This window comes from Gavialis gangeticus, unplaced genomic scaffold, assembly GCF_001723915.1.
Source record: "Gavialis gangeticus isolate Ggan-Ray unplaced genomic scaffold, GavGan_comp1, whole genome shotgun sequence".
NCBI classification, from domain to species: domain Eukaryota; kingdom Metazoa; phylum Chordata; order Crocodylia; family Gavialidae; genus Gavialis; species Gavialis gangeticus.
Window position 1 is genome coordinate 27568001 of NW_017728992.1, and position 22194 is coordinate 27590194.

The following is a 22194-nucleotide window of genomic DNA, read 5'->3' on the forward strand; positions in this document are numbered from 1 at the left end:
CATGGCCTGGGTGGCCCACCCCACTTTGCGGCCTATGATATTAGACCTTCACTTTTTCAATATTCCATGTATGAAATGTCATCTGTTTTGAATTTTAGTCTGGACAATATGGATGTTAATATTTAAAACCCATTTTTATCTGACCCACCTTTAAGGATAAAGAAGGAAATATTTTGCAGCTGGTTCTATTTCTTTGAAAAATAATTTAGACTGCTTAGAATATTAAAAGCCTCTGTGAAAATGGATTAGTAGGCAGAGTGCAGGGGAGGTCTAAGAAGATAAATGAATGCAGTTTTTCATAATGTAACAGTATATTTCATGGCTCTACAGATTATTATAGAATTTGTTTTGTAGGAATGGCTACATACATGGTATAAACATAAATATGCCCATACTATGCTAGTATCTGTTGGATGAACTGGCATTAATTTAGCTCACTGTGGCTGAAGTAAACATTCCCTTTGAAGGAAAATGCATAACGAGTAATGGTGAAAAATGGTAGAAAATTTGCAAGAGGAACTAAACAGTACTACTAACAACAAACTTGATTATATCAAATAGGTAATCATCCAGCATTCTCTGCCAGCTAGAGAGAGCTATGAAATTAATACACTATAATTATTATGTGTATGATGAATTTTATAAATTTTTTCTGTTCTAGTTCAGTTTTATACATTTTTTATGGCCTGTATGGTGAAACTATGGCACGTGAAGCACTTAGTGGACCACATGTGGAGCACCTGTGCCATCAGGATCTGGGATTTTGGGTGGAACAGTAAAAATGGATCAGAAAAGAATCAGCATTACTCTCCTTAAAGTCTTCAACAGGAAATGTTTCCCAGTGCTGAAATACTACCACTCTCAAGACATTAGGCCTAACTTTTGCCCTTTGTTTCCATCTCCTCTAATAGCTCAGATATTCTTCAGAGGAAACTATTCCTTGGTAGGCACAAATGGCTGGCCCCGGAAGGGTTGCCCTGATCACCTCACACCAGCCCTGCCTGCTGCAACTCCGAAAGACCCATTCCTGATACCAGGTCAACCCAAGTTGTGGATGGGGAAAGGGGAGAACAGCTGGATCGTTCCCAGGCCAGCTTCATAGTCACTGGCTGCATCTCAAGACATTATTTCCTCCCAAACCTTCATTAATTCCCAGATTTTGATTAAGACCATTGATGGTGTTGCTTAATTGTAATCCAATTTATGGGCCTAAAACTGATTCATACACATCTTTGATTTTAGTAGTTTTAAAAATATCTTACCTGTGTTCGAAGGTAACCATATTAATAACAGATCTTGTCTTAAAGTTGCTAAGAAAATAATGATCTTTCCTCTTCTTTCTTATTTCCTCCAGGATGTACATTTATGATTTCATGATCTTTTCTCCAAGTTAGAAATGTGCCAGTGAATTCATTCATCATTAGATTTTTACATATACATGAATGTATATGTGATTTGCTCATTGTTAGAGCAAGCTTAACCAGTATGCCCTTTGGTAGAGTTATAGATATACTCTATTCTCTATACTGGATATTTATCATAAACTTATTCCCCTCTTTTATGTCTCTGTTCCAACTTGTAAAATCACTAATAACAAGAACTTTATTTTATTTTCCCCCAAACCACTATACAATTAGAAAACCATTGATATAATTCTTTCCTCTGTAAGGAGTGTACTGACATTAGCTAGCATCATTTCTATGCTCCTAAAATAAATAAAATTAGCCCAACTTAAATTCAATGTTAGATGTTATCTTTCCAAAGCTACATGGTCTGTTTATAGTATTCATTGAAAAATCACTGACATCTACTACATCAAACCCATGTAAGATTTTCCCCTTTGAATTCTGTGGCTTTGGTTGTATCATGAGTTTCTCCTTATTTCTTTATGTTTCTGTTTCCACTATACTTCACTTTAAAAAAATATTTTGTATACTGTAATTAAAAAGCCTACACCAATCTCTTAACAACAGTTGCCTGCTGTTTCACACATTATGGTTGTTCTTCTCCTCTTTGTTTTGATTACGATTCATTGCCTTTGCCTGAAAGGGCCTCAGAAAAGTTGCTACCTTCTTGTATTTTTATAGCAAGTATATTTCCCTGGGATACTTCAGTATTATAGTGCAGAACAATGCACATTTTATTAATCTATCACAGAGCTGCTGCTTTACATCTATACTTTCCTTTGAAGCCTGCATGAGAAATGTAAGAAAACAAACAAACAAAGCAAAGTACCTTTGTTTTCCAGTATCTCATTTTGTCTTCTAGCCTAGAGGACTGTTATTTTATCTGTAAAATTATGTAGTTGCATAATGATACCTCTAACACTTTTATTTCTTATCTCACTGTAGGATCAAAGCTGTGTGTGTGCAGTACACTTTCATTGGGTCATTATTTACTCCCTCTTCCAAGCATTTCACCAGCCAGAGATTAAGGAAGTGTGTGTGGATCTGGCATTGCCTCATCAGGTATCCATCCTACTCTTAAATTATTTTGTTTGCTTCATCCTCTGCTCTGCAGGCTAAGATCCTCCTCAGGAACCATCAAGAATAAGTTGTTGCATACATAACATTCAGGCTTGTTCCATCATAATAATAGGATGTTCTAGCTTTCACTATCATCCACTTTGAAAACAGTTAAACAGTTCATTTGAAAGATGAAAAGAAATATAGGAAAATATGAACTCTTATACTGGATGGGTCTGACTAACCCAACATCCTTTCAATCCCCAATACCTAATAGTTGGCTTATACACTGAAGTGCCAGTACATATATCTATTCCAAAATCCATGTTTACTAATACAACTCTGGATATTCTTATTCCCAATATGCTTGAGTCCTGATAAACTCTTGGTTTATGATATATTGCTAAAATGTTCACAGACTGACTGTGCACTGTCTCTTTCATGGCACATCTCAGAAACATTTGGTGCCATTGTTAGTATTACTGCCAAAATAGGCTTCCTGACAAAGCCCTCCTTGATATTTTCTAGGTTGGGACCTTTGATGCAGCATGTCATTCTTATTCTATTTTTCAGAGCAAGACATCCTCAGGCACCTTCATATCGTTAGCGCTTATTTTTCCCCATAGGTCTTACCCCCTATTACTGGACCAAAAAGCTCCAGGGACATTTTAAGCTTTCCCATTTGTAGTGGATATTGCTCTGAAGAGTTCAAACTATAAGTTACCTTTGAAGTAGAGCTGGCTTCAGAGCTGAAGAAATACCTATTAGTGCTTTAGTTCCACTTTGGACTCTCCCACCTTCCTTTTAATGTAGCCAAGATTTTGGTTTGTCATTTTCAGCATTATCTCAATTTGGGAAGGCTTTTCTTCAGAATGTATCTGTATAAGATGGAAGTTTACATGTTTTTCCTCCTATTTGTATCACCATGGATATATAGAAGCTTGAATGCACCTTGATACTTCACTGCCCAGCTTCCAATATCCTTAGATCCTTCAAAAAGTTGCATTTGCCCATACTTCTTAGTAACTCAGTGGGCACATCTATACGAGATGCTTATTACACAGAAGGCTAATTCTACTGTGAATGATCATGGCTGGCAAAAACCCTGCTAGTTCACCATAGATTTAGTCTAATTTGCATTAACAATCGCTTAAATAACGTTCATCTGTGCTAATGTGCAGTAGCACTAATTATGGCACATTAAATTAGTAACTGCCATTACAGGTATTAAACTTAATGTGCCATAATTATGGAACATTAATGAACATGTAGATGCACCAAGTGTGTTTGCCATAGTCTGATTTCACTACCTTGCTAACTATTTCATTCATGAGAAAGTACTCAAATCATTACTCATCCCCAAATCAGTCCCTAGGGCACCTTAATCCAGAAGGCATCTTAATTTCCTGTCCCCCTCCTGCCTCAGAGAGACAACCATTCACAGAGGCCAGGCTCCTCACACTACAGACTTTAATCTACTGCAGCACTCAGCTCACCTACCCAGTAGTCATTTATTTCCCTTAAGAATCTGCTGTCAAAGACCTTGTCAAAAACCTTTAGAAAATCCAAGCAATCCATGTATGGTGGCTTTCCTTAACCTGCTATTTCATTAACTTTTTCAAAGAAATCTAACAGGCCAGTAAGATGCAATGTGCTCTCACTGAAACCATTCAGTTTAAAACAACAGTTCATATTTATATATGTATTGTTTTTTCTTTCACTTTACTATACATTTTTAGGCCACATCTCTTCCAGTAGAAATTACCAGCATACAGGCATTCTTTCAGTTTCTCCAGAAGAAAACACAGACCATTTGACAGATCTTCCAGGTTGACACACTCTCTGTGAGAGAGTTTCTCTTGCTAGAATGAATGCCTGTACATTCAGGCATTCAGTAATCTAAATCTCCTTCACATCAAACACAAGGTCATAAGATAAGTAGCTGCATAAAGGGCAACTGGCCAAAGCAAAACCCAAGAAAGACAGAGAAATATTGACAAGAACAGGTGAACATTTCTCATAGATAGCTGAATCTATTATATTGTATTGAGAGAGAACCATGCTTGCTGATTGTTAATGTGGTACACACTTTTGAGGTATTTGCAGTTTGTTCAATGTTCCTGGCTAAGCAAATGGACATCAGCAACTTCTTAGTATGAAAGCTTGACTTGCAGACAATGACCTGTCTGGTCAGACTGGGCACCTATATATGAGTGCTAAGGCTGCTCTGATGTGCTGGAACTCTAGCGTGTCAAACCAGACTCGACTAATAGAGTCTGCTGGAGTGTAGCAATTGCTGCACTCTAGCAGCCTCCTACATTTCATGTATCAGCATCTCTGCATTTAAAAATGGTGATGGGAGTGCTTGAACTAAAGCTTGTAGAACAAGCTTTAGTTCAAGTGCCCCTGCTGCTATTTTCAAGTGCAGGAATGCTGATGCAGAAGGCGCAGTGCCACGTTAATTAGGACAGCTCTTGGGTCCTCTCTAATTAAAGTGCCACCCCACCCCTCCAGAGCACAAGTAAAAGTGCCTATTAGGATATGGTCAGGGAGTTTCACACACTAGTCATTTCTTGGCTTAATTCTACAATGGCTAGCATATAGACTTGAAATTCAAAGCTAATGCAATATTTGGGAACCTCTCTGAGTAAAAAAAGGGTGATGAAATCTCTTGGTTTAAAAACTCCTTGATAAGTACCAGGTTCATTTGCCAGGTTCTCATTGGATCTGAAATGGGTTCCAGAAGAAAAGCACCAGAAACATAATCAAAGTTTAACTTGTCTCCTTTTTTCAATTAAAAAAAAAATCTTTTTTAACTTAATGCAGATTTCTAAATCTCTCCAAATCTTACCCCTTTTTAAGAATGAAAAGAAATGGCGAAAGAAATCAGAAAGAGATAGGAAGGCTCATTTCCTCATATAACAAAGAGCACTTTGGATGGAGAATTCCAAGCAGACCATCTTTAAAAAATGGTATTTCATCACCATAATTCATTCCATTTTCTTTTAGTTAGAAATACCATCTTTCTTACTGCACTATGCAGAGTGACAGTCAGTTGACTACATGAAATAAATAATGCATAGAAAAGCTACATTTAAGTTTAATGCTACTGAGATTTATTTCTACAAAATAGTTACATTTGGATGGTTGCCCAAAAAACCTGGAAAGCCGCTACTCCTTTCCACTTTCAGTTTCATATGTATGCCCCAATGTGGCTTTTAGATCTTAATTAAAGCTCACTCTGACTGCACACCTGTTTATGATTAGGCCTACATTATATTTTAGCTCATGCTGCACTGAAATAAGACACTATGCACAGACACTGTAAAGCATGTGGAGATCTCTGTGGCTCTGGTTTTTATGAATAACCAGAAAGCTCAAGATTTTACTATTTACTATAGAAATTTACTTAGTTCAAATATTAACTCATTCCCAAAAGCAGGTACAATAATAAAAATCAATTTGCTGCTCTCATGAAATATATATAAGGTACTCATTCTCTAGCATATGGTGGTAGCACTGTCTATAAATGAAACTGAAAAACAGCTTCCATTTTAGCCAGTAGCTGATGAGAATAGATGGAAACCTCATGAATACTTGTGGCTATTTTCATGGATCTACATTGCATTGCATCATTTGATGATGTTGGAATACAGCAATGGGAAAAAACAAACAAACAGAAGAAATGATAGAAATAACATGTTTGCATCTTTTGTTTTTAAAGAAGGCTATGGACAAAATAGTGTTTATGGTTATGATTTATTGTGAGGAGCCTTGAAACCTTGAGAATCTATGCTTGAGAACCCAAGTTCTCAGGGCTGCCAGATTACCTCCTGCAAAGTAGAGATCTCCCAAAAGCTCTGTCAGCTTCAGCTCAAACAAAGCTGTCACAGTTTCCCTGGTTGACAAGTTCTAGGCTCCATAGCATAAAGCCTTTAGGCAAGACTATTAGTGCTCCGATATAAATATGAAACAAAATTACTTTTTGATCTTTTTTTCATTTAAATTCAGAATTCCCAGTTCCCCAAGATATTTCAACAGGTCAGAGTTTAATTCCGGACACTTCCACAAAGAGCAGGAATTCTATATTCTAAAGTAGTTATTTGCCTTTCATAGAAAAAGTTTGTGGAAGCAGTACAAGCAGAATTCAAACTGTATCACTAAACTGCTGTGTCCCTCAGACAATTTGCTTCTTTCTTAGTTATCAGTAAAAACAGAGGAATTGGCTAGCTCCATTTTTCAAAAGGAGTATAGGCACTTAGGATCCTGGGTATTCTTGAAAGACAAATAAGTCAATACAACTGTAAGGACATCTAATTTCCTAGAAGAAAAAAGAAGTGGAAAAAATTAGTCTGTAGAGTTTTCAAGTTGTGCTGGTTTATAAAAAATGTGAAACTATATCATGCAAAATCAATTATCTGGGACTATCTGATTAGACATTTTTGACACACTGGCATCCTTGTCTGAGGCCAGGACACTCCATCAGTCTTTGATAGGGAAGCTTTTTGAGTATACCTCCTTATCATTCATTATGTAGTAACCTATATTTTAAAAGGTCAAGCTTTAGAATCTCATACATTGATGAGCCAGATTTAAGTTAATATTGACCCTATTAATGCACAAATCATTAGTTTTTATTAATATTTTAACAGCAGCTACAACAGGGAAAGGTTGAAATTGAGAGCTTACACTATGTTACTAAACAACAACCAACACCGACAGATATTATTAAGAAATGTAAACCATACAGAAGGATCAAGATGAGTTGCTGCTCACAGATTTACCACAGATTTGAATAAAAATAAGTTATTGATTTTTTTCTGCAATTAGAAAAAATATATTCACAAATCCTCCTTAACCTCATAATCTGTGAAAAAGGTCTGTCTTTGAAAAGAACCTATAGTTTCTCAGGATTATATTCCTTAAAAGCAATCATTGCTCCTTCATTCATAAGATAAAAAATCTTTTATTTTACATTACATATTAAACATATTATTTACCTATCTCAGAAGCAGCAACTGTAATGTTATACCAAGGTGTTTCCTCTCTGTCAAAGATCTTGGCAGTCTTAATGGTTCCAGTGTTAGCATCAATGGTGAAATATCTATCTTCTTCTGAATTATGATCAATGAAATATCTATGAAGAAAGAAAAATAAATACATAAAATAAATACATAAATCATTTGGCACAAACATTCAAATTACCAGAAACCTACAATGAATACAATGTAAGAGTTACTTTGAAATCTTTAAAGAATCATCACAGTTTTTAAAAGGAGTACTGTTATATTATCAAGGTATTCAAAAAAAAAAAAATCTATTGCTTCCTTCATATGAAACATTAACTTTTGATATAAAACAAGCCTTCCACTAATATTTACATTTATTTTCCAGGAGTTGGTATTTGATAAAGCAAAACAAACTCTTTGTTGGCTGATCTCCTCTGAAGAGCTTTAAACTAGGTTCAATGGGGGACAGGGAACCAGTGGTTGATGAGAACCCAGGGTTGGAAAGCCACAATCAAGGCACCAGACCTAACCAGGTAAGCACTAAAGGGAACACACACCATCAAGGCAAAGGGACACCAAGTGCACCTACTGGGGGGCTGAAATATAGTTACACAAATGCCAGGAGTATGGGGAACAAGCAAGAGGAACTCACACTCCTGCTTACTAGCACACAGTATGACCTAGTCGGCTTAACTGAAACATGGTGGGATTCTACGCATGACTGGGCGGTAGGCATTGAGGGGTACAGGTTGTATAGACAAGACAGAGTAGGGAGAAAAGGCAGGGGTGTAGCTCTCTATGTTAAGGAGTGGTACACATCTTCTGTCATCGAGGCAGGAGTAAAGGAGGGAATACCGAGGCATTGTGGGTCAGAATTCAGTGGCGGGGCAGGGGAAAAGGACTTAGTAGTGGGGGTCTACTACAGACCTTCTCACTAGGGTGATGAGCTAGACGAGGTATTCTTCAAGAAGTTTTCGCATGCCATACAGGTGAGGGAGGCACTGGTCATGGGGGGCCTAAATTACCCAGACATTAGCTGGGACGAACAGGTGGCCAAAACAAGCCACTCAAGGGGGTTCTTACACTGCATGCAGGACCTCCACCTAACCCAGATGGTGTCTAGTCCCACCAGGGGTAGCGCTTTGCTAGACCTGGTCTTAGCAACAGGGGATGATCTCGTGGGGAACCTGCAGGTACACAGTAACCTGGGTGATAGTTATCACCACTTCGTAGAGTTCACTATCCAGCAAAGGGTCAGAAAAATATCCAGTGATGCTAAAGTTTTAGACTTCAGATGGGCCAATGTTAATAAACTTATAAACCTAGTTAGTAAGGTGACTGAACTCAAGAGCTTCGGGCTAATGGGGGTCCAAGAGTGTTGTAAGTTTCTCAAGGGAGGATATTGGGACACAAAAGGAGTCTATCCCCTTATGCAGGAAAGGAGCTAAGGGGATAAAAAAGCCCCCTTGGCTGAACAGGGAGCTTCAGGAAAGACTGGGGGCAAAGAATGAGATGTATAGGCAGTGGAAGCAGGGGGCAGCCACCAAAAAAGCATACACCACCCTGGTGCGCTACTGCAGGGAGTCAGTTAGGCAGGCCAAGGCAAGACTGGAGCTTATGCTGGCTACAACAATCAAGGACAATAAGAAGTCCTTCTACAGATACATAGCAAGCAAAAAGAAGGTGCAGAGTGCAGATGCTCCCCCTCTATGCAGCATTGGTCAGGCCACAGTTGGAGTACTGTGTCTAGTTTTGGGTGCTGCACTTCAAAAAGGACACGGAGGATCTAGAGAGGGTTCAGAGGAGGGCCACTCGCATTAGTGGCCTCCATGAAACACCCTATGGGGAGAGGTTGAGGGATCTGGATCTCTTCAGCCTATACAAAAGACAGCTGAGGGGTGACCTTGTAGCTGCCTATAAATTTATCAGGGGAGGACAGCAGGGAATTGGAGATGCGCTGTTTACTAGAGTGCCCCAGGGAGCAACTAGGAATAATGGGTGCAAACTAGTGGAGAGTAGATTTAGGTTAGACATTACAGACATTACATAAATTTCATAGATTTCATAGACATTAGGACTGGAAGGGACCTCGGAAGATCATCGAGTCCAGCCCCCTGCCTCAAGGGCAGGAAGTCAGCAGGGATCATAGGATCCCAGCAAGGTAGACATCTGTTCCACTTCCAGGTTTGCTGCTGAGCATGCAGGGGGCTCCCCCATGCTCCTGTGGGATGCTCCATCCACTCCACCATTGCAGCACTCACGAGCCACACCTGGAACTTCGAGGTATGTAGAAAAAACATTTAAATCTGTGTCTATAGCCCAATCACTGATTCTCCGAATCAGCATCGAATCTTCAGATTTGGATTCCGCCAAATCGAATCGGGACAGTGATCTGAATCAACAAATTGAATCACTGTCCCTGAATCCAAATCGAATACAGCCTGTTTCATACATCCCTAATACATGCACACATATACATACACATACACGTATCTATACACACATATACATACATACATATACACGCATATATACACACACAAACACACACACATATACATGCACACATACATACATATACATATAGATAGATAGATACACACACACATAAAGATATAAGATAAGGAGGTAAAGGAGGGAACGATTAATGTCATTGCTAAGTACTTGCTGCCATTGTACCTCAGAGTGCTCATTTCCTGTACTTACAGAATGACATGTCTTCTTGACATGATTTTGAAACATAATGACATAAGATACCTTGTAATATTAAGGGATGGTGAAATCAGAAATAGCTGACTCACGAGTGCTGCGACTGACACTAGACTAGAAGCAGAACTAAACAGCTCTGCTTAAGTGCTTTGGATTCTTGGCATATTGTCTAGCAATGCAAGTGAGAACTCTGAAGTGAGAAAAGGAAGCAAACAAGAGTCAAGGAACACAAAGGAAGAGACTGGCAAGCAATCATTTTCAAAGCATAATTCCTTTAAAATTGCTTTTAACAAATTAAGCAAATTACACACTTCTATCTAGGTTTCTTGACTACCTCCAGGTTTACTGATAACCCAGGGAGAGTTGTCTGTCTGGGACTGGGAGAGTCAGAAGGCTAAAAATAGCCCAGCCAGGTTGGGGGGAGGAGTGTGTAGAAGGACAGGTCCAGGGCTGGAGCGAGTGGCTGGGCTTTCCCAGCCCTGAGGCTGCAGTCCAAACCTGTGCAGACATTTGGTACATCAAGCCAATCTGTTCCCCATCTAACTTAGTTCACCTCCTCATGTGAACTAATTCATTTTTCACCAGCCATTTTTCCTTCAGTCTAATCTTCATTATTATCTGCACAGATTGGCATTTAAGACTGACCTAACCCTAGTCATGTCAATCTAAGTTTAACATTTGCACATACACTTAGGGTGTGATCTCACACAGTGCATAATAAATGGATCTGGACTAATATATACATTAAAGTACTATTAGGAAGAATACTCTAAATAAACTGATCCAGAAAGGGACAGGCATTCAAAAAGCCTGAGACTGAATGGATTCAACCTTTGCAGGCTAGTCTAAACTACAGAGACTGAACCAGTTTGCAAGTGGATAGACATTCACTTTTTATTCCAGAAATGCAGGTATATGCCTGCAATGGCTCAGGCCAGAAGCCCAGAGGTGCTACAGCAGCCCTCCCTTCCTTTCCACAGGGAAGTTGAGCTGAGGGGAGGCATGGCCACACCTCATAAGGCTTCAGTATGACTGAGAGGGGTTTAAACCTCCACTTTAGACTGCAGGGTTTGGAGGATGGGGGAAGAGGGAGCAGAGCCATAGAGAGGCAAGGCCAGACCCCTGTAGTGGGAGGAGGAGGAGCTGGGGGAGAGCCTTGCCTGCTCCAATGGCTCCCTGATTGCTCCCAGGCACACTGCTTTGCTGCTCAGCCCTGCAGGGGGACTCTTACCCCACACCACCCTCAGGCAGGGAGGGGGCCTCTGTGCAGTGCTGGAAGGGGATTCTTTTCCCTCCTCCTCCTGCCTTTCCCCCACCACCACAGGGTGGAGAGAGGGGCTGTGTGTGGTGCTGCCTGGTCCCAGAAGGGAACTCTTCCCTCCATCTCCTCCCTGCTTAGTCAGCAGCCTGGCCCAGCACACATGGACAGTGAGCTACCTAAGTGAGCTTGGAGCAGTCTGGGTTGCCCGCTGCCCAGCCAGGCACCGCCTGTGCATGCTAGGCCAGGCTGCTCTCACTGATAGAGCTCAGCTTTGCTGTCACTGAGCTGCAACCACTGGGGCCTGGGCTGGACCCACCATGCAGCTGCCGCAGCCAGGACTGAGCAGGGTTGGCCAGTGCTGTGGGGGCAGAGCCCTCCCCAGCAGTTGCATGTCAGTGACAGCTGCTGGAGCAGCTGCAGTCCCTACCAGTGGGACAGGGAAGGGAGGTAGAGAATAAAACCCCTCCATGCTTGTGTTCCCTAGGGCACCCTGACTGGCTCTTGTCCCTGCCCCTGCCCTTGCTACTCCAGTGGCAGGGGTGGGGGCGTAGCCAGATGCCATCCTGACATGGCCCTGTTAGGTGTAAGGGGGCAGGGAAGGAGAACGTTAAATCTTCCCTCTGTCCCTTCTGCTGCCAGGGACTGAAGCTGGGGTCTACCAGCCCTGGCCCACCACCTCCACCGCTCACCCACAGACAGGTAGACCCCTGCTATGGTGGGGGGGAGGGGAAGGAAGGAAGAATTAATCCCCTCCCTGCCTACTTTGCCTTAACGGGGCCATGCTGGGATGTATCTGGCCATGTGCTTGCCCCAGCTCTGGCTAGAGATCAGAGAGGCAAGGCCAGCCCTGCTCTCTGGAGCCCACGGCTGCAGAGCATGTTGGGATGTTGGAGGACTCAGGTTTAACTTAAACCAATAAGGGGTCTGGGACAGGAGTTGCATACACTGGTTTGACCCAAATCAGTTAAGTATGATAGTACATTCAACCAAATTTGTCTTAAACCAGTTTGGGCCACTTTGAAACTGGTTTATGTGAACTGAGCTTCTGTTATGTTACAGGTTTAAACCAGTTTCTGATCACTTAAACCAGTTCATGTGTAACTTCTGTCCCTAGCCTAAAATAACTCCATAAAATCCTATTCTACCTATATTAAAAGACCAGTAATGTGCAACTACTCATTTTTTGTTAGTCCCTGGAGTGGACACTTATAAATGTACTGAAATATTATCTAAAGCCTGTAAATTCTTGAATTATTTGAACAAGTAATAGGAAAAAAACTATCTACTGCTTGTGAGCTAATAAATTATATTAATATTAATAATGATAATAATAATGACAGATAGGTTTTCATGGTTCTGTAGACTAAAAATGGATAGACCAGCAATATGAAAAGTCAAAACATTTCTCCAACGCTTTGTTTCACATTCTTTCATTTACAGTAACTTCTTCTCAGCCATATATCTCTTATGGTCTATTTGTGGCAAGAACATATTAGAGTACTATTTGCTGATGCTACTTGCAAGTTTAATCAACACCAAGCAAATAAGTATAACTTTCCTTAAATTGATATTATGGTTGTATGTCTGTTATGTTGTTTTTGGGAGCATGGCTTTTAGCCAGAATCCTTAATAAACTGAAATAACTTTAAGGCATCTATTAAGCACATCGTTAATAATGATACTGAGAACAGCTTACTCTTGCCAGCAGTGGGAAGTGCCACTTGTGCTGTGCTACCCTTTTGAATATTGTAGAAGATATTCTCTCAAGGGGAGGGCAGATTAAGAATGCATCGCTGTTTTTGCTGGGGCACATGATCCCTATCTCTGATAAAAGCCAACTATGTTGACCAGCTCCAAGTTATTCACTGGATTAGATGTGGGAAGCATCTCCTGTTATCTTAATGAAATGAAAATGAAGTACAATATTCACTTGCATACCACACACAACTTCCCTTAAAAAAAATCAGCCCTCAAAAACTGTGGTGCATGTCTTAAGCAGGGAAGCTGATTTTTCTTCACTAGAATAGAAAAGGGAAGGAAAAAAGCAAGCGGACATGATGCTAAAGCGGCTGCCAAGACAGCTGTCACTTCTCCCCAGTATAGCAAGCAGCATGGGTTAACTCTTTCACAGCTGCTGGTAAGGCAGCATCTTTTGGCTGAAGAGCCACTGAGGTGGTTGGGGGTTAGCAAGCTGTTGCATGGAGTCTACATTATCTTTGTGAGACTTGTGGTGTGGAAACAACACTTCAGTATTTATAGGAATTTATATAAAAAGCTACTTATAGTGAAGAAGTAACAGTTTTGCTACTGTCCTTGCAAAGATTTGGGAACTAGCTTTGTTGCTGTCCCAGTACATTTATGGATTTACATATGAAAGCATCCTAGCTAGGCAACCCTGTATAAATTGTTTGCCCCCAAACCAGCAATAGAAACCAGTCATAAAAAGGTTCATAAAGTTGGCTTGCAAATAGGATATGAAGGCATTGGTTAGGCCTGCGTGAAGCAGCTAGTATTCGCTTGGGATTCGGCCAATTCGGGGGACAGTGATTCGATTTGGTGATTCAAATCACTGTCCTGAATCTATTCAGCTGAATCAGCCAGGCCCATGCCCCCCAGCCCAGCAATGACTGCCAGACCCGCCCTTGCTCCTGGCTCTTTGGGAAAAAAAAGGCCCAACTCAGCAGGTGCTGCCCAGCGGGGGAACAATCCCTGATGACCCCCACTGCTCCACGCTGCACAGGGGCACTACACAAGCCCCCTGACCTCCCCTCCCCCACTAGCTCCCCCAGCCCTCACATGGGTGTCAAGCCCAGGCCAGCTCCAGCCTTTTAAGAAAAAAAAAGAGAAAAGCCCCACACTTACTGCTTCTGCCCCTAGTACTGACCAGCTCGAACTCTGGCTGCAGCTCCCTGCTGCAGCCATGGGGGACTACCCGAATCATCACAGCTCTCTAAATCTCTTCTGAAGATTCGGAGAGCTTGAATTGATACAGACCTTTAAACTGGTTCCGATTCAATTCAGATTTGGAGATTCAGCCGCTGAATCAGGCCAAATCTCCTCCGAATCGAATCACCACCTGAAGCTTTGCACAGCCCTACTATTAGTCATGCTATCTAAGAAATTAAATATTATCACAGTGATACCTGTTGTGAAACTTGACTAGATTTCAAATCATATCAAAGCCTTTTTCTTCATAAATATACGTTCAAATGTAAGGCAGGAAAAACATTTTAAAACCACCTCATATGAAAGAAATTAACCCTTTCAGTCTTCTGTTTGGTAATTTATATAAAGTTTGATCAATACAAATCTTTAATATACAGTACTTTGCTGTCTGTGCATGAAAATCTCATCATGTTAAAGAATGTGATGAGGTGGGCTGGTTTGGATTACTGCTTTTGGTCTAACCTCAGCAGTTACAGGGAAGACTGTAAGATTATCACTTCTGCCTACAAATTGAGTAAAGTACCTCAAGAGGCTCTATTCCTTTTTTCTGGCAAATCCTTCTCTGTTAATTGTGCTCGTTTATCATGGAAGTACTCCCCCATTCTAGACTGTATAGAGGTACAATGTATATATATGCTGGGTAAAGAGGGAGGTCCAAAGGAAAAGGAATCATTCCCCCTTTTGTGTGGCCTTCACAGTTTTCAGACTCTGCACTCTGAGGCTCATGAAAGAGGAAGGGCATGGGTGGAAAAGTACTGGACACTAGAGTGGGTATTAAGCACAGGCCAGGGACAAGGCAGGTGTGGCCTACACCATAATTCTCACATACCTGGCATTTTCCTGGGTCCACTCAGTTACAGGACTCCCACCATACAACCAATAAAGTTGGGTAGCTCTTCCCAGCCTACTGCCTAGGACTTGATTTATTTCTGTATTCCTTCAGCTTCTCTGCTGCAAGAGGCTGTGGTTTGGAGAGCACGATATGGAGCTTGGTCTGCAAAGATTTCAAGTCACCCTTTTCAGACACAAGTTACATCAGCCGAGATCCCAGGTCTCACTTGTCACTGCGACCTGGCTCTTTTGGCCTTTATCTGCAGTAGACCCTGGCTAAAAGCTACAACAACTAGACCTTTCTATGTTTTTCTACACCTGTGTTTTCCTTATTCTACCCATTCCTTGGAAATGCTGCAAGGACGGTGATGTCAACCACTTTGGTTCAGCTGAAAAATTCCTTTGTTATGCCACAAAAACATGTGATTGATGAAAACCACAGCATGTTGGAAACACAACTCAGTTTTATATTGCTGTAAGAATACTGAAGTCAGTACAATTCCACTAGTTAAGTGAAAATTCAGGCCCAGAATCCTCAAAAAGAAACAAAATCTGTACATTTTTAGGATTATAGATGTTACATCAGGTAGCCAGAGGTATTTCAGGGGTGGCAGGAGCAATATCTTGTGGGGGAGGCACAATTGCATGGCACTTGATTTGACTTATGCTATAATCTTTTGGGAATACAGGATGGGGGATGGAGAAAGAGCAACAAAGGAAGGAGTGCTCCTTCTTTGCAAAGGCAGACAGCAAATCAGACAGAACAGGAACATGATTCCTAGCCTCAACCACTACAAAACAGGGGTGATTTATAGACAGGGTTTGTAATTTTGGGGAAAAGAATCTGGCAAGAACAGAAAAAGCAGAAGAGAAAGAAGAAAAAAAGGACAGTGGGCTCTTTCCCTCTGCTAAATAGGGCACTAAGTGCATAGACATACAAAATGGGAAGATGTTGCAGTTTCTATAAGTTGCGATCCATGCATATTGTAGGGTTATCATTTTAAATTCTAAGGCTAAACAAAAGGGAGGAACTCTTATCTTTTCTGTAGTCCTCTGCTAGGAAGCAGGACTTGCAAAATCCAGAAAGATTCTCTTAGTACAGCACTTATATTCATAAAATACATAGAAACCAGATATATGACATGCTGCAAGATGAAATGGTCAGTCTATACAGAACACAAAATAACTAAAGGATGATCTTCACAGAGAGCTCTGAATTAGAAGAGGAAGCAGGGCACACTATCTAGACTGCATGATGATTTAAAAATATGAAACCAAACCTTTTCTACATATATATTCTGGGTCACTGACTAATAAGGACCTTTCATGACCTACTGTTCTTATTGTTCAGAAACTATGCTCAGTATTAGACAAGGTTTGGGGGGGCTTTTGCTTTGTTTTGTTTTTGACCTTATTCTCAAAGTGATCACATAGATGAGCTCCAAGATTATAATAAGAAACTTACTAATATGACCGCATATTGAGCCTGTCTTCTCATACTTTACATAGTGTAATCGAATTATATTTTTGCCCATAATGATCTGTAATGGAACCTTTTTATTTTATAAAGGGTTTTTCACTACAATGTGTAGATATTGTATTTGAGATTCTTATTTTGGCTTTTTACTGCACCAGTACAGTACACTTCACATTATATTAGGTACTTGTCTCTTAACTCTTTATATGTACTATGTTCAGAAATGAAATAAGGAGTTACTGTATCTGTGGGGCCCTTCACTTCACTTAAATTCCACATTCCTGGATTTTAATATGGGATTTTTTTTTAATACAGGATCTTTATCATACTGTTCCATACTATAAAAGAGTTGTAGAGAAATAAATGATTCTGGACCATTAATTTGCCACTGATCATACTGACATAATTAACCTCTGGTGGGAGGTAACTCTGTTTTGCTCCCCCATGCAATGTGTGCATGTGGAGGTGTAGAGGTGACATTCACCAGCCTGTCACAGATCACGGGACATATCATCCAAAAGACATAACAATCATGGGCCTATGGAAAATGGCTGCTTAGTCCTCTAGGAAGGGCTAGAATATGTAGCTTCCATTTCCCTTCCCCTTTGACAGTGGTTGGTTAAAGGAAGACCAGATACTAGGATAGAGTGAAATCTATTGGAATAGAGTTCTTGTGATATTCCCCTCTTTTCCAGTACTTCACTCTTCATACCTCACAACACTCATGCCTCAGAATCTAAAACTGAACCAGAGTTTATAATGTGCAAGACGAGGTTTGGGTCTGGGTACTTTAAAGCCAAGTGCTTCAAAACTCAGGAAAGTTTTAGAATTTTATGTTTTCATTTTTGTTTTGCTTCTAATAAATATAGAACTTTGCATTCACATGTGCAGTATATAAAGACAATCTCTCAAGAGATTATAAAAGTTCTCAAAGATCCCAGAAATAATTTTGGTAATGCATTAAATTACAAGAGGATATAATTTGTTACACGACTCACTCTTCCTTTTATAATATCATCTACTGAAAATTTTCCAGCCCTCTGAAGTATGATACAATGTAATTTGTCATATTATCCTTGTATTTTACTAGCAATCCTGCAAAAGTTAAAATAGGTTCCTGTATTTCCTGTGATATTTGAAATACAAATTAATTTCCCTATATAATGTTAATTGCTGTAGCCCTGTGAAGCTGTAATTCATTATTTATTTATTTATTTATTTTTTAAAAGAGCTGAATGGAAAGTTAGTACTTAATTCAAAGTGAGGTGAAACAAGTTTGAGTTTATTACCACTCTCAGATTTATTATCACTCTCAGATAACCACCTGATGGTGGTTAGAAATAGAGCAAGTAACTTAAGCACTATGATATATCATCCATTATGTGATAATGCTACACAACAATTAGAGTGGAAAGCCAAGAGCAGCACTAAGAATCTACTATATCTTTTACTAACTTCTCATAAAATGAGCAGCCTGACACGCAGTGAAAGCACTTTTCCAATTCTGTAGGTTTCTTTAATCTGGTTTATGCATCTACATTTTCTGGAAATAAAGCAGCTGCTTTATATAAAAGGCAACAGAACCATGTGGCCCATTTCTGTTCCATATTCAAATCTTCAGTGCATTATCATCTTTTAGCTATGACGACAAGGGTGGGGGGAGAAAGGAGTTTATTTTCTAGTGCAGTTTGGAAAGTGCTACGGCTACTTCAGTTCCATATTGTTAATCAGTCTCAGCACTGGCTAATGAAGTTTATTATAGCAAAGTAGCATACAAAGTGCTTGGGAGCAACACAAAAATTCTTTGAATTTTAAAATACTAATGCAGCAAAACCTTCCCTAATCAACCACCCAAGGACCTTGTAAAATAGAATAGGCATCTTTTAACCAAATAGTGATACAGATTGTGATACTGAAAAGTGGAGAATATTTTTCTATCTTCTTATTTGCATCACAATGGGTGCATCAACATGAGATGCTAACTGTGCAATAGCTTAATAATACTGCGCAGTAGCACAACACAGCACAAACAGTGCTAATATGTTACTTTGCAGTATTATTAGGCTACTGCACAGCAGCATTACTAAAAAGACATTTGCCTGGCACTACTGTGAAGTGACTCTGGTTACTGCACATTTATTTAGTATTTGATTATACAAGTACTAAATTAAATGCACAGTAACTACTGTGCATTAATGAATGTGTAGACATGCCCAGGAGCATAGATATAGACTGACCATATGGGGCAATGTAAAATCCAAGACACTGCCCCCTTCCCTCCTCCCCTGCCCCTCACCTGTCAAGTCAGCAGCTCTGCTGCAGAGGCAAGGACTGGGCAATGCAATGAGCACAATAATCAGGCAGCTAAGGGAGTCAATAGACTGTACATGACCCATTGTTCTTTATTTTACAGATATTAATCATCTCCCCTTTTTAACGGTCATTCCACTAATCAAGCTAACCTATTTTAAGCAACTTTGCTGTCTGCAAGGGCTTCCTATTTCACAACTACTGCTACTCTGCCTCCCTGCCCTGTGCCTGGGATGCTCATTTTTATTTTCACCAGCCATCTGGGAGTGACCTCCAAAATCCGGAAGTGTTCCAGCCAAATAGGGATCTATGGTCACCCTACATATAGAGAACTAGTTAATTTTAGAGCCCCATTGTATGGGGGACTCTTGCAACAGCTAGCCAGGGACACTCCCTGCCCTGCAGAGTAGGCAATTTAAAACATGACAAAATAAACATATGTAACAAATATTCAGAAGAAACAGCTACTTCACTGATGGGTTGTCTGCCTCCTGGAAATAGTGCTAGTTTAACTGTTGATAACTAGTGCATAGCAAAAGCAGAAACTCTATAGCCAACATTATTATATTTTAAACATTATAGTACCATTTTTCTTCATGGACTTTCTTGATTACAACATAACGGGCACATCTACGTGAGACATTACTTGGGCAGTAGACTAATTAGCTGAACAGCAAACATCTTGGCATCTATACATGCACCGCTATTAGGCTAGAGTAAACTAAGTTACTCCTCAGCAGGATAGTACTTGTAAATACTACCCTGCTCCAGAGTAAAAAATCCCATAGCACATGCGTAGATGCTGACCTGGCTGGCTGGGGCACAAGGGTGCTTCAGCGCAGGGACTGCCTGCTCGCTAGCTCCACACTGAAGCACCCTCATGCTCCAGCCAGGCCCTCCACAGCATGATGCACCAGGGGAAGCAGCCCCAGGCTGACAGGCAGACCCTCAGGCTCCATGACAGCCAAGGCTGCTCCAATCTGGCTTAACATGCTGCAGTCTCAGGCACATGTTCTAACTGCAATAAATTCAAGGTTTTATTGCTCCCAGGTACATGTTCAAGCAGTGTACCCAGGAGCAATAAACCCCAGAATGTATCGCTTCACATTAAATGTAAGTGCAGATGTGCCCAATGTGAAGGAAGACCATTCTCTCCATACAGCCTTACTGGTACTAAATTAATCTGAGGAAAGTTAGCTCATACCACATACACATTCAACAGTCTTCATTAGCATATAAGAATAATGGGGAAAGCACTGCATTAGATATTTCTCTTGCCAAATGACTATCAGCTCAGAGTGATCACATCTCAAAAGTTTTCAAATTGTGTTGTAACCCTTTGCCATATAGATAGGCGAAGAGGGGATTAGAGAGTAGTCAAGTAGGTTTATTTTTTCTTGAAAACCAACTTGCCTATGCAGAGCAGATCCAGGTAAAATGCTTCAAAGAAAACTAGGGAGAATGCACTGTGAGGAGAAGGATCCACTACCCAAAGTCACCTATTCTAAAAGGATGCATTTGCCTCAGGGAGTAGTTGCAGACATGGAGCTGTTCCATTGCTCATTTTTTACTCTGTTAGGGAGAGGTTCTTTCCAGGCTAATCCCTATTGAAGTAATTTGCAGCTTGTTTACTTGGACTGTATATAGGGTCTGGAAAGAAGAGAAGGCCTTAAAAGCAAGGTATGAAAAGACTTCACTTTTATTTCTCCGTTCATTTGTATTTGGCAAGGTCTAGTAAAAATGCCAGAGCTTGTGAACAAGTGTATGCTCAAAAACAATTCTCTTCAATAAAATTTCAATAAAGTATCTTTTCGTTAGACCTAGAATGGGCACTATTTCAAATGTTTTCCACGAATTTTGAATGCTTTCCATAAATTTTGGTTGAAAACAGCTATCCTATGTACTGTTAAATCCAGCTACCTTCAGACTCAAAATACAGACTATTTTTTAATATTTTCAAGATATTATCAATTAATTTGGTGTGTTTTCTTTATATTTTGACAGTTATTTTTCTAATGGAAGTTAATTAAAATGAAAACATTGAAAACCCTGCGTATTTGCACTGACAAATAAGTTTTACCCAAAAGAAGATTGAACCATTTCTGGGGCAAAGAAAAAAAAAACCAGTAAAACAAAAGAAAACAATGGATCAAGTGTCAATGAAATGGTGTGAAAAAATGCCATTAACTAGAGTTATGATTAAAGAGGTTCTTTGTTTGAAGGTCATTCTAATACATGAGCAGTTTAAGGCCTTGTACAGACATTCAGTTTGTCCTGGGAGAGTTTCTGCTCTCCCAAGGGAAACCACAAGTGTACAGATATCCAGACTTTTTCTCCCAGAGCAAAAATGATCATTCCAGGAGAAAAATAACCTGGGAATAACCAGGGTTAAATCACTCCCAGGAGTGCTTCTCCTGGGACAATGAATGTCTATACATTCTGTGGCTTCTCTCAGAAAAGAACATAGTTGCCCTGCCCCTCTGCCACCCCAAGGGAAACAGTATGTCACCTGCTGGACTCTGCTGCTCTAGCAGGAAAAGAACACACTTTCTTCACAATCCCCTCATTGTGCTGCATGGAAACATGGACTGACCATAGACAATCTGGGTCAGCCAATCAAGGCTGCCCTATGAACTGCTGCCATGTGGTGCAAAGGGAGCCTACAGAGCATGCTGAGATGTGTGCACAGGGCTCCCACTCCACCCTCCACTTACACAGTGTCAGCAGTGCAAGCTCTCTTCAGGACCTCAGAACAAGAAGCAATGGTCTCAAGTTACAGCAAAGGGAGTTTAGGTTAGATATTAGGAAGAATTTTCTCACTAGGTGGGTAGTAAAACAGTGGAACAGATTACCCAGAGAGGTGATGGAAGCTCCATCCTTGGAGGTTTTCAAAACCCAGCAAGACAAAGCTTTGGCTGGGATGATCCTGCTTTGGGGATGGTCCTGCTTTGAGCAGGTGGTTGGACTGGATGAACTCCTGAGGTCCCTTTCAACCTTAACTTTCTATGATTCTATAAATTAAATGTCTCTACATGTGGTTATTATTTAGGTTCTCTACCAGAAGAACAAACTTCTGAAAATTCTAGAGTATCTAAAAGTGTGTATGCAGCTTAATTAAAGCCCAACTCAGTGTATTCTGGTCAAGTACACCATTCAAGCACCTTTGGACAGCAGAATGCTGAAGGC

General features: G+C 40.4%; 1 protein-coding gene across 1 annotated transcript in view; it reads right to left on the minus strand.

Annotated features, from left to right (window-relative positions):
- The window catches only part of CDH18 (cadherin 18), a 627153-nt gene that overhangs the window by 54218 nt on the left and 550741 nt on the right, over nt 1-22194 (minus strand). Inside the window, exon 9 of the mRNA XM_019521435.1 lies at nt 7466-7602. Within this exon, the coding sequence (XP_019376980.1) occupies nt 7466-7602 (137 nt within the window). The remainder of the gene's footprint in view (nt 1-7465; nt 7603-22194) is intronic.